We start from the raw sequence: 18,064 nt of genomic DNA on the forward strand, positions 1-18,064 counted from the left end.
AGAAAATGGATGCTTCTCTCCACTCCTGCAAAATCCCAAAGATAAGGATCAAGTAGAGAGTGCAGAATGTGCCTTCACGGAGGGCACTGAGGCTCCTTCTGCAGGGTTGGGTCTGTGATGACCCACTGTTTGGTCCATAGATTCTGTGTGCACATCTTTCCGATATGATGAGCGTGCTACTTTGTGCATGTTAGATGTGAAGCAACACAAGGGGAAGTGACTTCATTGGGGCTAGGGAGCAGTTAATTGGTTGATTGATCAAACGTTGATGTGAATTGTGTATCAGATCTCACTGCTCTGCTTCGTTCTCTGGAATATTGTTTATTGCACAGGGGGAAATTATAGGCTTAATTGCTGCATTTACCAGCAGGAAGGCAGTGCACATTCTGTGCTGCCCTGATGCTAAGGATATGGATGGCCCACCGGCTGCTGTACCTGATTATTCAAAGTATATAAGGCTTTGGAACCAAATATATTTTCATTGCTGCAATGTATCTAAAATAGAGGATTTAACAACTTTACCAATACAAGTATCCATTTTTTTTTTTAAATGTACCATTTAGTATAAACAGCTCTCGTAGTCTGTGATCATAAAGTAATGTGTTACTTCACTGCTTCTGTACCTTCTGTAAGTTATTAAGAAGGGTCTGGGATGTAACACATTATTACAGGATCAGACTTCCCAGTTCTGTAGTACAAGGAGGACAAGCAGAATCATTGAGTGTAAGTCTGGAACAGGCCACGCACACTGTAGCAGCCTTCTTGGTTTTCGCATGAAATGGGTGATGCTTCTCGTACGTTTTTTTTTACTAAGTTCTGCCTAAATAAGATAATGGGCCGGGATGTTAGATTCTTGTGTACTGCTTTATTACTGGTATGCACAGTACAGTGCAAAAGTCTTAGGCAGGTATGGAACAAAAGGATGCAAATTAAGATGGCATCTGATGGTTTTAGATTTTTTATTCTGAAGCAGGACTACGACTCCAATGTACAGCCAATCTTCTTGTTTTTGTGTTTTTTAAAGCATTCTTACTTTGCAGCACTTGTTCCACCCATTCTGTGCCTCATACATTTGCACATGCAAAACAAGAGTCCGTGGAGCCTCAGTTACGAGTCTCAAAACACGGGATAGCCAGATATCTCTAGCCTGTTGCCAACGGGGTGCCTCCATGATGGGGAGAGCACCACACCACCCTGATAAATAACCCCTTAAGTCCCACTCGGTTGCGAGTATTGGTACATAGACAGGGAAACAACAGGGTGGCCCCTTTTGTCAATGTCTAACTCAAGGTGCGAGTATTGCGATCATGACAAGGGCTTGCAAAGGCAGGCTTCCACCCACAGACAGCCGTTTCGGGGTTTTTGCCCCTCGTCAGTGTGGGGTAGGATTCTGGCTAGTTGGGGCAATGAAAAATCAACCAACAAAACACAGTAATCACTGAACTCAAGGAGAACAGCGAAAAAAATTCCAATGAAGTACTCAATCAAGAGTCTCCACTGATGCCCCCAAAAATTTAAATATGCAAAACAAGAGTCCGTGGAGCCTCAGTTACGAGTCTCAAAACACGGGATAGCCAGATATCTCTAGCCTGTTGCCAACGGGGTGCCTCCATGATGGGGAGAGCACCACACCACCCTGATAAATAACCCCTTAAGTCCCACTCGGTTGCGAGTATTGGTACATAGACAGGGAAACAACAGGGTGGCCCCTTTTGTCAATGTCTAACTCAAGGTGCGAGTATTGCGATCATGACAAGGGCTTGCAAAGGCAGGCTTCCACCCACAGACAGACATACATTTGCACAGCACTGTAAGTAAATAGGATGATCACACATTGCAGGCCGTAAGTCATTGCTTCTCATGCTACCCCTTATCCTGGTATTTAGTTTCTTTCAAAATGACAATTGCTTATTAAAATGAAATTCTTCAGAGAGACAAACGGAAGCAATGAGCCTGGTAGGAACCTGATCCCATGTGATTATCCTGTTATCCCAGACAAAGGCTTGGTTCTGTGTTCATTAATACGCTGTAATGAATACATGGAGCCATCATTTATTTTTGTCTCCATATTTCTCATTCTGGCATTGTTTCATCTATCTCAGATTCCAGCGGTGGCATATGGTAAGGGGTTCCCACCCTGTATAAGTAGAGGACCTGTACAGAACTCTTCACCTGCCATGACGTATTATAGCACTCAGACTAGTTCAAGGTTTGGTCTGTTCCTATGTTATTTAAAGTGGTTATCCAAGGTAAAAAAAAAAATACTGTCAACTGCGCTGTCCTGCTTCAGTCAGTGATTGGCTGAGTGGGTTGTAACTTCTGAGGTGAGTCCATCTTGTAAGTAGCAGCCAGAGCGTGTAGTGGGGGTCCCAAAGGCATGATGGGAAGACCACACAGGGAGCATGGTAGGTAAGAATAGTCTGTTTAATGTTTTCTGTGCTAGCTGTGTCAGCAATATATGAATGAATGCCTGGGGTACTTCTTTATTTTCTATATTTTATCAAAGTGTGTAACAAGAAACTGATGTAAATAGCCCACAGCAACCAATCACAGCTCAGCATTTATTTTACCAGGGCTGAAAGCTGAGCTGTGATTGATATCTGCAGTTTACACACATTGATGAATCTAGAAACCTTAATAGTAATGTTCCCTTTCTCAGATTATGTCTCATACCATATTCTGCTTGCTATGTGATTTTGTATTGTGGAAAAAACATCTGATCTCAGATTATCCATGTGAAAGATTTAAGAGTAGCTAAGAGGAGGCAAACAATGTAAGGTACATGACCGAGAGCTCCACAGCGATTCTGTTTTACATGAAAGAAAATGTATAAATTGGGTAGTGTGGGGTAGTTCTAGCAGCTCTAGATAACTATAATAACATGGTATAATAATGCAGTTCCTCAATTGTGGAAATAAAGGCATTGTCTGCCTCAGACAACCTCTTCTCTCTAGATCATTTATGGTGTGTTCACATAATGGGCGAAGGATCTACAATCTATCTAAATTGTGCTTGTCTAATAATATAGTTTGGAGAAAGCTCAAAAATATCAAGGTCATTCTGAGCGTGTTTGTGGCAACCCGAATGAAAACCTCCATTCTTTACACTGCAGGCTATATTGAGATAACTGGTGCAAAATAGAGGAAAAGTTTATAATACATAGTGGAGCTATAAGAGGTGATTGAGGAGCCTCCATACAGCAAAAACCTCCTCCAAAACTGCCCCCAGGCTCCTTCACCAATCTCACCAGGAGGCGGGTGTAATACTTGATAGCCATTACAAACACAGCCTAAAGCATGGATGGGGAACCTTCGGCCCTCTAGCCATTGGCTGTCCAGGCATGATGGGAATTGTAGTTTTGCAACAACTGGAGGGCCGAATGTTCCCCATCCCTGGCCTAAGTACAGGGTTAAAGGGGTTATCCAGGAATAGAAAAATATAGCTTACACCTCTTTTCAGACATTGGAACCTTGGGGTTGTTTCTCATAATAAAGTTTTTTGCCAAAGGCCCCAATTGTGTGGTCTTCTGGTCTCTTTTTCAGTGAATTACTTAGATGATTTCTGTATTAGTGTCGAATGTTCAACCAATGACTGACCTTAATATTCTTTGGAAGTAATATTAGTTTTTTGTTAATGACAATGTTTTGACTTCACTGTTTCGCTGGTGATTATTCCATTGTAACCCATACCTCCCCTGTTTTTCTTTCTGTACTGCATTTTGCTTTATTTTCTTTCAATATACTTTTGAATGAGAGAGAAAAACATAGCTTCTATCTTTCTAAAGCACCACCAAACCTGTTCTCCGGTTGTGTGTGTGGTATTACATAACGCTAAACTGCAATACCACACAAACTGAGGACAGGTATGGAGCTGTTTCTGGCAGAAAGCAGCTATGCTTTTCTATTCCTAGATAAACCCTTTAACATCCTCTTATAGCTAATAAACAACAGATAATAAGACCCAAGCAAGGCTTATTCATAAATAAAATCGATCCTGTTGTTTTCCCAGCATCCACTTTTATCTCCGTGGTAATACACTGCGGTTATAATAGAATTGTGACAATTTAAGCCTTTTATTTCAAATGAGCTGCATTCATACAGTCACCACATATTTAATTCATATCAAAGATGCCATAAATGTCCTGTTTTCTTTTTTTATTTTACTGAAACTAAAGGCAATCTGCCAGTGATTTGTGTGTTTTCCCTGTCTCTCTGGAACTAGATTATGTACATCATTTTCTATTCTCTCTGAGAAGATGTAGAGGCTTGGAGGAAGAAGGTATTGTGAATGCAGATAAGAGCAATCAATCATTGAAGCTGCAGTGCTAGCGAGTCAACCCGATTACCCATCCTGCCAGCCAATCCAAAGTTTCAGATGGTGCCCAGCGCAAGCTCATCTACAACCTCGAATCAGCATCTGGAGTCATTACGCCTACAGGCTGCGACCCCATGAAGAGAGTAATTCCTCCTTATGTATCAGAGTCTTTAAAGCACATTTTAATACATTCTGTGCCATTTGTCACCTGTGTAGAGCATATACCTTAAATACCATAAGAATTCAGTTCTGATGAGATACAGAATTTTATGCCCTGCTCTTGTATGCACAGTCCTCCACACAACTAAACATACCTCCACAACAATCTAGTATGCACCCTGCATTCTTCTTCTTTCTTCTAATATTATTATTATTATAAAAATACACTTGTAAACATATATACAGGGCCATATCTACCACTAGGCACTGGTGGTCCAGCATCTGACTGATTTGTATTCCCCAGTTACTGATTTGTATTCCCCAGTCTTTAGATGACCGTTTCTAGTTCACAATAAAGTGTTATGGGTCCATGCCAGGGCCAGGATCCATGCTACAAAAATTGCTGTCTGGCACTTGTATGGAATTGCATCACCGATCACCATTCATCTATGAAAGGATCCATACAATTGCGGACAGCAATGGATGCACATCTGTAGTGCTGTCAGTAGCTGCAGGTCCACCACCCCGGACAGCAGTACGGATGTGTAAATGAGGCCTAAGGTTGTTTGGCAGTTGGCAGTGCCTCCAGACGGTCATTTAAAGGAGAAGCCCTGGAGGAAATTTTTATGAAAGTATTGTATTGCCCCCCAAAAGTTATACAAATCGTCAATATAAACTTATTACGGGAAATGCACATAAAGTGCTTTTTTTCTTGCACTCACTACTGCATCAAGGCTTCACTTCCTAGATAAAATGGTGATGTCACGACCTGACTTCCAGAGCTGTGCGGGCTGTGGCTGCTGGAAAGGATGATGACAGAGAGATGCTCAGTGTCCCTCCATTGCTCTGTGTCCCTCAGTGTCCCCCTGCCATCATCCTCTCCAGCAGCCACAGCCCTCACAGCTCTGGGAGTCGGGTCGTGACATCACCATTTTATCCAGGAAGTGAAGCCTTGATGCAGTAGTAAATGCAGGGAAAAAGAAGCTTTATAAGAATTACCAGTAATAAGTGTATATTGGTGATTTGTATAACTTTTGGGGGGAAATACAATACTTTAATAAACAATTTTGCCAGACTTCTCCTTTAAGTCACTTGTGGCTCCTTTGGCATGTCACCTATATACACACTGTTGACCTGGTACTATATAGTTCAGCATTATGTGTGACACTTTACACACCCAAGAGACTATTTAATAGAGACTTGAGTGGTGTTTTAGGCTGTCTTAGGCTATGTTCACATGCTGTAAGAGACCGGCCTTTCCGTGACCCGGCCGGGTCACAGAATGGCCGGTCTCTGCAAAGATCATCTCGGCCATACTGCAGTACCGGCCGGATGATCTTTCCGGCCACAGTGTTCTGATGTGGGTGCATCACCGCGTGCCTGCATCAGAACTCTCATAGCACACAATGAAGCAAGCGGCCGGAACCGCTCACTTCATTGTGTGAACTGACAGGTCTTTCTACGGCCGCAATTCACTGAATTGCGGCCGCAAAAAACTGACATGTCAGTTCTTTGCGGCGCCGCATGGGATCCAGGCCGGAGCATACACGATGTGTATACGCTCCGGCCGGGATCCTATAGAAGGAGAGGCAATGTGCATACACGTGCAAAGTACAGCCGTTGTTGCCGATGGCAACAATGGCTGTATTTTTACGTAGTGTGGACATAGCCCTACATAATTTCTGAAGGACCTCAGAAATGTGTGTAGAGTTGATTATAAAGAAAAAAGATGCCCATACTGGTGCCATAACACACACACACAAGGCTCCGGATGGTGAATATTCAATGTGAAATACAATTTTGGTAATTGCCCAGAGAACTGGGTGTTTAGATGTTACAGTAGAAAATAAAGCAAATTACTGTTACCTTGTTGCTCGTAATATAGCAAAAGTACACTCTGTTCTATTATATCAGTCACCAGAACATCATCCAGCAGGAGACAGCGGGTGGAAGCATTGAGTATTAATTATTATTCACTTGAACAGCAACAGAGGTTTTCCTCCATCAGATTTCTAATAGTGTCAATAGTACAAAAAAGAGAGATAAGAAGAAAACCTAGAATTATTACAAAATTGTAGTTGATACCATGAATTAACCCTTTCTAACCCAAACTCAAATTCTCAGGTATAGAGCAGCCTGTGGCTGTACCAGTATTTCTAACCCATTCTCAATGCAAACATCTACAGCCTAAGCCTATGGTGCTGCCACTATTGTGGAAGTACAATTCCCAGCATTTATAACCTACACTCTATGGCCAAAGAAGCTATGCTACCCGTACCTATGCCCCTGCAGCATAGCATGGCCGGCTCTCTTGTCGGCCTTCGGTCTTCAGATTTTCCTGGCTTCCTGCATTGCAATGACCCTGCAGGAAGTACACGCTCAGCCAGTCAGTGACTGCAGCAGTGTCCCGCCTTAGTCACTGGCTGGCTGAGCAGGCATTTCTGTCAGGTGTAAAACATATCAGGAAAGACTTAAAGAGGATGTTCAACTCTATTCAAAATAAAATAAAAAATACAGGCATAGTAGCTCTAGCTTACCCAAGTCCCTCTTTAAATTTTGACCTCAATCCGCTACGTTTTGTGGCCACCATGGACTTCTTGGTTTGGATCATTTGAGCAAGGGACCTGCTAAACTACATAGACCAGCATTCTCTGTGTGCCGGAGCCTGCCCCTTCCACAACACCTACTTCTTGTAATACCTCTCACATTCCCACCCCCCATCGACCACTAGCCAATCAGAAGTACCGAACCACACAAGCAACACCCATCCATCAGTGGCGTAGCTACCATAGAAGCAGGGTAGGCAGCTGCTATGGGGCCCGTGGGGGAGGGGGGCCCGGGAATGCACAGGGAAAATAAGAGCCGTCCTGTGTCCTTCTGCTTGACCCCTTATGTACTGCAGTGTGTAAGTGACCCAGTGTTCATTTACATGCTGCAACATAAAAAGGGTAAATAGGCAGAGGACAAGGAGATCTCTGTTTCACTGCTCTGATAACCCCCTGACCTCTGTTCTCCACTGCAGTCAAGTAGGAAAATGTGCTGAGCTCCATGTAGAGGTCAGGGGTTATCAGTGCAGAGAAGCTGAGATCTCCTTGTCTTCCTTTTTTTTGTGTTTCAGCATGTAAGTGAACATTGGGTCACTTACACACTGCAGTACATAAGGGGTTGAGTAGACGGTAGTCTACTCCTGCACTTATCTATTTAACCATAAGGGCTCCTAATGGGCCCCTATAGTAAATACAGTGGACTGACAGAGCAATCAGCCATTGGTTCTCTGCTCTGCCAGTCACTTTTGTAGCTGCAGGCAGGATTCTGCCTCTGACCACATCATAAAGCCTAGATACAGTATATGCAGTGCTTTGTGTTGTGTGCAGGGAAGCGGGCCCCATACAGTTTTTTGCTATGGTGGCGGATACAGCCATACAGCAATCTATAGAGGTGGCTGATTATTGTAGGGGACTTAGCACCTACCCCTCCTCACTCCTGGCTGTATGGCTCAGCATCCTCCTCTGTTCTGCATATGATGGTCCCTAGAGGCAGCAGTCCAGAGGAAGATGCCAGTCCTTAGAGACAGGATGGGGGAGGGGTGAGCATCGCGGTGTGTTCCCACTTAATTAAATGCGAGAACACAGTACTTTAGCACTTTCTGTGCTCTCTTGCCCACTGTGTTAGCCACCACAGCTAGCATATGCAGTTTTGAATCGCAGGCCGAACCTGGACTTGCAAGTCTAGGTCCCATCTTCAGTTCCCAACCATATAAACTACCTGAAGCAGTAAAGAGCACCCAGAAAGTACTTAAAGAGTCACTGTCGTATTTTTTTTTTTTTTGCAGAAATCAATAGTCCAGGCGATTTTAAGAAACTTTGTAATTGGGTTTATTAGCCAAATCTGCCATTATCTGCATGTAAAAAGCCTTTTCCCAGGTCCCCCCCTCCTTCCTCTTTTTCATCCACTCTGAAAAATCTGAAAATTGTGACTTGTTGCAGGAGACGTCCCCTGTCTGCTCTAGGGAGAGGGGAGGGGGGAGGAGGAAGGAGGGAGTTAGCCGGCAGCAGAAAGCAGATAACAGAGGATTACAGGCAGGGAGCTGGGTGACAGCTGTAATCTGAGCTCAGACAGGTCACTGGTGATGGTCAGAACAGATAACGGGTGAGGGATTTGTAGATTAACTCTTTGTTGTCCTGTTTTGGTCTTTTCTTTAGCTCTCTCCATAGGAGAACAATGAAGACAGGGGGGAGAGCTTCAAACTGCTTTTTAATGATAAAAATGCATTTTTCGGATAATAAACCCAATTACAAAGTTTCTTAAAATGGCCTGGACTATTGATTTCTGCAAAAAAAAATTTCACGACAGTGACACTTTAAAGACTGTGTATAATCTATAGGGGGTATGGTACATGTGAATATACCCTAAGGATCATGGCATATATAGCTGCACACAGGCTATATACCATACACTGCACACAGGCTGTATATCATACACTGCACAAAGGCTACATGTCATAGGCTGCACACAGGCTGTATATACCATATGCTGCACACATGCTACATGTCATATGCTGCACACAGGCTATATACCATACACTGCACACAGGCTACATACCATACACTGCACACAGGCTATATACCATACACTGTACACAGGCTATATACCATACACTGCACACAGCCTATATACCATACACTGCACACAGCCTGTATATCATACACTGCACAAAGGCTACATGTCATAGGCTGCACACAGGCTGTATATACCATATGCTGCACACATGCTACATGTCATATGCGGCACACACGCTATATACCATACACTGCACACAGGCTATATACCATACACTGCACACAGGCTACATGCCATACACTGCACACAGGCTGTATACCATACACTGCACACAGGCTTTATTTCATACACTGCAAATAGGCTGTATATCTTACACTGCACACAGGCTACATGCCATACACTGCACACAGGCTACATGCCATACACTGCACACAGGCTATATACCATACACTGCACCCAAGCTATATACCATACACTGCACACAGGCTATATACCATACACTGTACACAGGCTATATACCATACACTGCACACAGGCTGTATATCGTATACTGCACAAAGACTACATGTCATATGCTGCACACAGGCTGTATATACCATATGCTGCACACATGCTACATGTCATATGCTGCACACAGGCTATATACCATACACTGCACACAGGCTGTATATCGTACACTGCACAAAGTCTACATGTCATATGCTGCACACAGGCTGTATATACCATATGCTGCACACATGCTGCAGGTCATATGCTGCACACAGGCTATATACCATACACTGCACACAGGCTATATACCATACACTGCACACAGGCTGTATATCGTACACTGCACAAAGACTACATGTCATATGCTGCACACAGGCTGTATATACCATATGCTGCACACATGCTACATGTCATATGCTGCACACAGGCTATATACCATACACTGCACACAGGCTGTATATCGTACACTGCACAAAGACTACATGTCATATGCTGCACACAGGCTGTATATACCATATGCTGCACACAGGCTATATACCATACACTGCACACAGGCTACATGCCATACACTGCACACAGGCTGTATACCATACACTGCACACAGGCTATATTTCATACACTGCACACAGGCTGTATATACCATATGCTGCACACATGCTACATGTCATATGCTGCACACAGGCTATATACCATACACTGCACACAGGCTATATACCATACACTGCACACAGGCTATATACCGTACACTGCACACAGGCTGTATATCGTACACTGCACAAAGACTACATGTCATATGCTGCACACAAGCTGTATATACCATATGCTGCACACATGCTGCAGGTCATATGCTGCACACAGGCTATATACCATACACTGCACACAGGCTGTATATCGTACACTGCACAAAGACTACATGTCATATGCTGCACACAGGCTGTATATATCATATGCTGCACACATGCTGCAGGTCATATGCTGCACACAGGCTATATACCATACACTGCACACAGGCTATATATCATACACTGCACACAAGCTATCTATCATACACTGCACACAGGCTATATACCATACACTGCACACAGGCTATATATCGTATACTGCACAAAGACTACATGTCATATGCTGCACACAGGCTGTATATACCATATGCTGCACACATGCTACATGTCATATGCTGCACACAGGCTATATACCATACACTGCACACAGGCTATATACCATACACTGTACACAGGCTATATACCATACACTGCACACAGGCTGTATATCGTATACTGCACAAAGACTACATGTCATATGCTGCACACAGGCTGTATATACCATATGCTGCACACATGCTACATGTCATATGCTGCACACAGGCTATATACCATACACTGCACACAGGCTGTATATCGTACACTGCACAAAGTCTACATGTCATATGCTGCACACAGGCTGTATATACCATATGCTGCACACATGCTGCAGGTCATATGCTGCACACAGGCTATATACCATACACTGCACACAGGCTATATACCATACACTGCACACAGGCTGTATATCGTACACTGCACAAAGACTACATGTCATATGCTGCACACAGGCTGTATATACCATATGCTGCACACATGCTACATGTCATATGCTGCACACAGGCTATATACCATACACTGCACACAGGCTGTATATCGTACACTGCACAAAGACTACATGTCATATGCTGCACACAGGCTGTATATACCATATGCTGCACACAGGCTATATACCATACACTGCACACAGGCTACATGCCATACACTGCACACAGGCTGTATACCATACACTGCACACAGGCTATATTTCATACACTGCACACAGGCTGTATATACCATATGCTGCACACATGCTACATGTCATATGCTGCACACAGGCTATATACCATACACTGCACACAGGCTATATACCATACACTGCACACAGGCTGTATATCGTACACTGCACAAAGACTACATGTCATATGCTGCACACAAGCTGTATATACCATATGCTGCACACATGCTGCAGGTCATATGCTGCACACAGGCTATATACCATACACTGCACACAGGCTGTATATCGTACACTGCACAAAGACTACATGTCATATGCTGCACACAGGCTGTATATACCATATGCTGCACACATGCTGCAGGTCATATGCTGCACACAGGCTATATACCATACACTGCACACAGGCTATATATCATACACTGCACACAAGCTATCTATCATACACTGCACACAGGCTATATACCATACACTGCACACAGGCTATATACCATACACTGCACACAGGCTATATACCATACACTGCACACAAGCTATGTATCATACACTGCACACAGGCTACATGTCATATGCTGCACACAGGCTATATATAATACACTGCACACAGGCTGTGTATCATACACTGCACTCAGGCTATATGTCAGGCTGCACACAGGATCTATATCATAGGCTGCACACAGGCTATATATCCCACAGTGCAGTTGTATTTATTTATAGTGTACCTACACTAGTCACAAGTTATACTGGCCCACCAGAGCAGGGGAGTTGGCCTGCTCACATGACAAATCAATTACAACCCCCAACATCCATTATATTTTATTGAATGATAAGGGTAGTAATCTAATCTCCCAAATCTAATCAATTTGTTTTAAAGAGCAATAGGTTAGGGGCATTGTGCTGCTGAATTTGACTGGCTAAGGGGCCTTTATACAGAGAGATTTATCAGACAGGCCATTAAAGCCAAAGCCAGGAACAGACTATAAACAGAGAACAAGTCATAAAGGAAAGACTGAGATTTCTCCCCTTTCAAATCCATTTCTGGCTTTGGCTTCAAAATCTGTCAGATAACTCTCTGTGTAAAGGCGCCCTTAAACACAGTGATGTAGCAGAGCCGAAATTCAACACACATACAGTAGCAGAGCTGAATTTCAGTACAGCTGTAGCAGAGGGGGGCTGGCCTGTCAACTTTTTTTTTTTTTTTAACCACCAACAAACCTGGTTCATCCTGCCTAAAGGAGTTGGACCGGAGCCAGAGCACTTTGGAGAACTAAACATGTCTTGTCTCCTTGTCTGGCATCCTGTGACAGCCGGCTGGAGCGTCCGTGTGCTACAGCTGACCTGAGGAAACTGGTGGGAGAGTAATGGGATTGGCGAATGTAGTGTTGAGAATGGAAACAATGCAATTCATGGTTGGTAGGAGCAGGGGTTGGGAGCGGGGCGGCCCGGGCGGCAGTGTTACACTGGGGTACCTTGGGCCCTCCAGGGAAACTCTAGGGATCCATCCTACAGTACATAAACAGATTTAACCAGCAGCAGCAAACCATTCACATTAGCAGAGTGACTTTGCATATAGCCATGTATGTGACCAGTGATGCTAGCACACTGCCAGTCACTGGTACACTGTAGCACCATATACACACAGCTTCAGGTTCTGTAGCACCATATACACACAGCTAAGTGCCTGCCACATAGGTTTTTGATGAGGTTTTCTTACCTACAGAAATCCAGCTTGGCACTGCTTCCAATTTTTGGTTCCTGGCCTAGTTAGGAAAACATTTAAGGGGTATTCTCACCTGCTAAGTGAAGGGGGGGACTCCTATCAACCGGACAGGAATTTCTTCTTGTAGTAAAATACTGGGTGTAGAGCATTCTCCTAGTATGTATCCTGTATTCACAAATAGAATTTATTTTCTCATGCAGTTTTGCCACAATTTCCCCTGATATAGTAAAACTCTGTTATGAAAAAGCAGCATGTGTATTTTGGCAAAGAGCAACGTTTCCCTTTTTACTTCAGGGCACCCTACCAAATAGTTTTCTACAAATAGTTTTTCTTTGATCTGAGGTGTCACTTTCCCTTTTCCTCTCCATCCGTCCCGGACCACCATGATGATTTCTTGCAGCTACAATTCTTCTCTTCAGAACCTGCAACCTGCTCTGATATATGCCCCCATAGTATATACCCCTGCTCTGATATATGCCCCTATAGTATATGCCCCTGCTCTGAAATATGCCCTCATAGTATATACCCCTGCTCTGATATATGCCCCCATAGTATATACCCCTGCTCTGATATATGCCCTTATAGTATATACCCCTGCTCTGATATATGCCCCTATAGTATATACCCCTACTCTGATATATGCCCTTATAGTATATAAGAAGTGGGGAGAAGATGCATACCTGCAGTCCACTCTCTGCTCTGAATTAGGTAAAAAAGTTGAACTTATAATGGGCTCCTATGGAACGTGTCTCTTTTTTTTCTAGCAGGTAAAGGACGTGCTGCTGCTGCAGTCCTCTCCCCTCTCTTTCTCCTGATCAGTATGGGTGTGAACACTCAGACCTGGACAGTTCAAAACTTTTGACATGTCTCTATGAGGAAAGAAAAGAAAGGGTGGACATGATTGAAACCTTTAAATATGGTAAATGACTAAATAAAATTCAGGTAGAAAATGAGTTTTAGAAAAACTGAACTCTAGAACAAGAGGACACAGTGACAGGTTAGTTGGGAGAAAGACCTGAAGCAACGTGGGTAAATATTACTTTACTGAAAGAGTAGTAGATGCTTGGAACAAACTTTCAGCAGATATGGTAGGTAAATCTTTAATAACGGAATTTAAACATACCTGGGATAAACATACATCCTGAGGTAAGAAAGGAATGGCTAGAAAGGGCAGACTAGATGGACCCAGTGGTCCTGTTCTGCTGACAATCTTCTATGTTTCTATGAGCTGGGACGTGACTAAGCAGTGACGCTGCGAGTATGGGAGGGGGGGCAGGGAGGATAGGCATGGTCTTCGTGGCTAAGCAGAGCTTCCTTATTATTTTTTTCCCCATCCTCCGCCTACCTGGGATTTTTAGATTTGTTCTCCTTTAAGGTCCAGTTACATTGGTGTTTATGCCTCCACAATACTTAGGGTACTATTACACGGAACGATAATCAGCCGAATCGGCCCTATTATTATCGTTCCGTGTAATAAACACAATGATCAGCCGATGATCGTTGATATAGGTTCAGACCTATAATTGTCGGCCACTGACCGCGCACCGCTACGTGTAATAGTGGTGCACAGCCGGCGGCTGATGATTTGAAAAGTAAATACATTACCTATCCATGGTTCAGGGCTCCTCCTGCACTCTGCGGCCTGTCAGTTAAGACAGGCCGCTCTGAAGCGACAGCGCGGGACCCGGGCAGAAGCAGAGCGCAAGAGGAGCCCTGGACCATGGATAGGTAATTTATGCCAGTTTAGCAAGGGCTCCAAGGAAATCGGTAACTATGTCCATGCAGCCCTTGTTAAACGATTATTGAGCTGTGTAATAGGCCCAGGCCCAGTAAACGGGCCCTGATCTATCAGATCGGTGCTCGTCTACAGTTATCGGGCCCCCATAGGCCATGTAATAGTACCCTTACACCACTGTCTGGAAAGCAGGGTGGTTGCCTTTAAAGCCCTTACAGGTTCCTACATTCCTGAAGGACACATTGCTGTGAAGCGATATTGCAGTGGTGTATGTGGTAAAATCTATATTTGGGCCCTTGGATAAGCTGAGTGACATTTCTTGTATAAACTGTTAGACTGTCTATATTGATTGTAACACAAAGAAATTTAAGAGAGGCAGACCTATATCAGTGTTTACATAGTTATAGAGAGAACGTCATGAAAGACTGTAGTTTTCGAGCTGCTCTGGACAGCGTTTCCTCACATTGACTACTTATCCTGTAACTGATAAAGAAAATGATTTTCTGTAAATCTCACGAGACTGCTTTATAAGTGCTGGAAATAGCAGCAGCGGAAGAAGCCTGGTGTAATTTCAGCTCAGTTTCTGAAGCATTATATATTTTTTCTCTTTTAGACAAGTGGAAGAACAGCTAGAAGTCATCTGGGAGTCAGCAGCCAATGACAACAAAGAACTAAAAGCGCTTTTACGTGGTGCCCTGAAACAGAACACGGGAGGTAGCAACTCCTTTCTCCTGCAGGACTCAGTCATTGGATACGGCTTCAGTTATTGTGACATGAACTCGTCATTCAATGCTGATGACCCACCTAAGTAATCCACTATTCTGGGAAACTAAACAATATGTCATAAACAGATCATCCAAAAGATTTACCTGGAGTAACATTCACCATGCATAAACCATCTGTACCTTTTCTTGAAAATTAAATTAACTTTCATCTGTTTCTAGGAAAGATGGATGACAACATTGTAGCCTTACATCACCACACTACTTATTGTACTTGTGGAGTGGAGGTAAATCAGTAAATCGTAGCCTTTGTATCTGAAATAGAGATCGTTCTGCATTTGATTAGCGGTGGCTGCTAAACTTGGATAAAGCTCTAAGGTTGTCTGGAAAACATGGATGCAGCCAATGACTATATCCTTGTTTTCTACATAGCCTTAGGTCTTTATCCAACTTCAGCAGCCACCGCTAATCAAATGCCAACGATCGGGTTCGGATGGACTCCAGCATGCTCGAGGTTCGCTCATCTCTAATCTGAAACCATTCACAATTGTTACTGACAGGGAGCTATGTAAGAACAGTCTGTATGGAATCTCACGTCTGTACTGAGAATGGTTTTGCCTTTGATGTCAATTATAATCTTTGGATGACCAGAGACAGCTAGTTATAGTCTCCAAAATGGCTTACTTGCCACTTCCTGTTCTCAGTTCCACAGTAGGAAGAGCAGTTCTGTATTGTTACAATGTCAAGAGCGCTGGGTCAACAGGAGCCTTTTTTGAGCTCTTACAAAGTTTTATGACTTGTATGGAAACATGTTTTAAGGCCAGAGTGTTATACTAAACAGTGAAGAGTGATAATCTGTTATTTAAGAGATTTAGCATTAAAGCTGATCAGAAAAATTAATTCTGAGCAGGAGATGCCTAAGATATATATATATATATATAATTACTTATGACACAACATGTCATGAGTTCACATTAGTATTTGTAAAATATAGTTATTCAGCACTACAGAATTTTAATCATTTACATTAGCACCTTGTTCTATTGTTCGTTTAGAGCAAAGGGCGTTTCTTTACCAATATCTGAAAAAGTTGGATGCAGTCCTTAGGAGTCCTAGAAAACTCCAAAATACAGACCTCCTTCTCCCATCTCCAAGGCTCATCTCATGCTGCACCAGTTCTCTGATATCCCAGACAATCAAATTGGTTCCTCACATCTACACTTCTTAGCATGCCCTAAATACACATCCTTTTAGGCCTTTACCTAATCTCTTTTTCTTTTTCTCCCACTGTTGTTCCCAAAAATCTGATCCTTTTATTCAACAGTATACCCCACACTCATTTTGCTGGCCATACCCATCTCCCAGGGTCCTACTATATATGTGCATGTGTTTTCAGTGAGGATAGATATTTATCTTAAAAAAATCCCAAAAGGATGAGGCAGATAGAAGTCTGATACTTTTCCGAACATTTCCTATTAACAATAAACATTTGCAAATGAGCGCTTTTTCGAACATCATGAAATTTTCACCATAATACACAGAACGATTATTGGAACGATGTGTACATACTCTTAAAGATTTGCGAACAATTAAAGGGGTTATCCAGTGCAACAAAAACATGTCCCCTTTCTACCAGAGACAGCAATGCTCTTGTCTCCAGTTTAGCTGTGGTTTGCAATCAAGCTCAATTCACTTTGCAATCAAGCTTCATTTACTTCAATGTTACAAAACCTACACCCAAACTGGAAACAAGAGTGGTGCTCTGGAAGAAAGTGGCCATGTTTTTGTAGGCCTGGGTAACCCCTTTAAGTGATTTTATGGTCAGCTCAAATGAAGCAATCAATGACATACGAACAAATTTTCTTTAGTCGTGTGATTATTGCCTGCATATACATGGAACCATCATTAGTTAAAGTGACACTGTCACCCCCTTTGTTCATTTTGACATCTCTACACAGGTGTAAAGGGTAAATTTAGTGTTTTTCATACCTTATTTCATATCATATGTCATGGTGCTTGTTCAAGTAAAAAGTGTCCTTTTATCATCTGCAGATTGTATTAAGTGGGCGTGGCCTCGTGACACTAGCGCCACATAACCCCGCCCACAACGGCACAATTGGCCCCGCCCCCTCGCCGACCATTGGAACAGGCTGGCCGAAAGGTCTAGACTCCACCCCCTTTACGTTGGACAACCAATGGGCGTCAAGAGGGCGGGGCCAACCGTGCCGTTGTGGGCGGGGTTATGTGGCGCTAGTGCCGCGAGGCCACGCCCACTTAATACAATCTGCAGATGATAAAAGGACACTTTTTACTTGAACAAGCACCATGACATATGATATGAAATAAGGTATGAAAAACACTAAATTTACCCTTTACACCTGTGTAGAGATGTCAGAATGCACTAAGGGGGTGACGGTGTCACTTTAAATTCGAACAATATAATGATTTTCTGCCTAATAATATTTCTGTGAAATAGGGCCTTAAAAGTTAAACAAAAATGAGCATGTACACCCATAGATAGAAAAAAAAAATAGAGTGCAGGACATTAACCCATAGCTGCACCAGGACGTT

The 18,064-nt window shown here is 43.1% G+C and overlaps 1 protein-coding gene across 3 annotated transcripts in view; it reads left to right on the top strand.

Annotated features, from left to right (window-relative positions):
* Positions 1 to 17,455, top strand: part of CEP89 (centrosomal protein 89) — a 108,972-nt gene extending 91,517 nt beyond the window's left edge. For 2 of the 3 annotated variants that reach the window (XM_069966181.1, XM_069966180.1), the window contains one exon: positions 15,385 to 17,455. In XM_069966181.1, the coding sequence (XP_069822282.1) occupies positions 15,385 to 15,583 (199 nt within the window). In that variant the 3' untranslated portion in view covers positions 15,584 to 17,455. The remainder of the gene's footprint in view (positions 1 to 15,384) is intronic. The other variant, XM_069966182.1, reaches the window with a different exon arrangement.
* The last annotated feature ends 609 nt before the right edge of the window (positions 17,456 to 18,064 follow it).

This window comes from Dendropsophus ebraccatus, chromosome 4 (genome assembly GCF_027789765.1).
Source record: "Dendropsophus ebraccatus isolate aDenEbr1 chromosome 4, aDenEbr1.pat, whole genome shotgun sequence".
Taxonomy (NCBI): domain Eukaryota; kingdom Metazoa; phylum Chordata; class Amphibia; order Anura; family Hylidae; genus Dendropsophus; species Dendropsophus ebraccatus.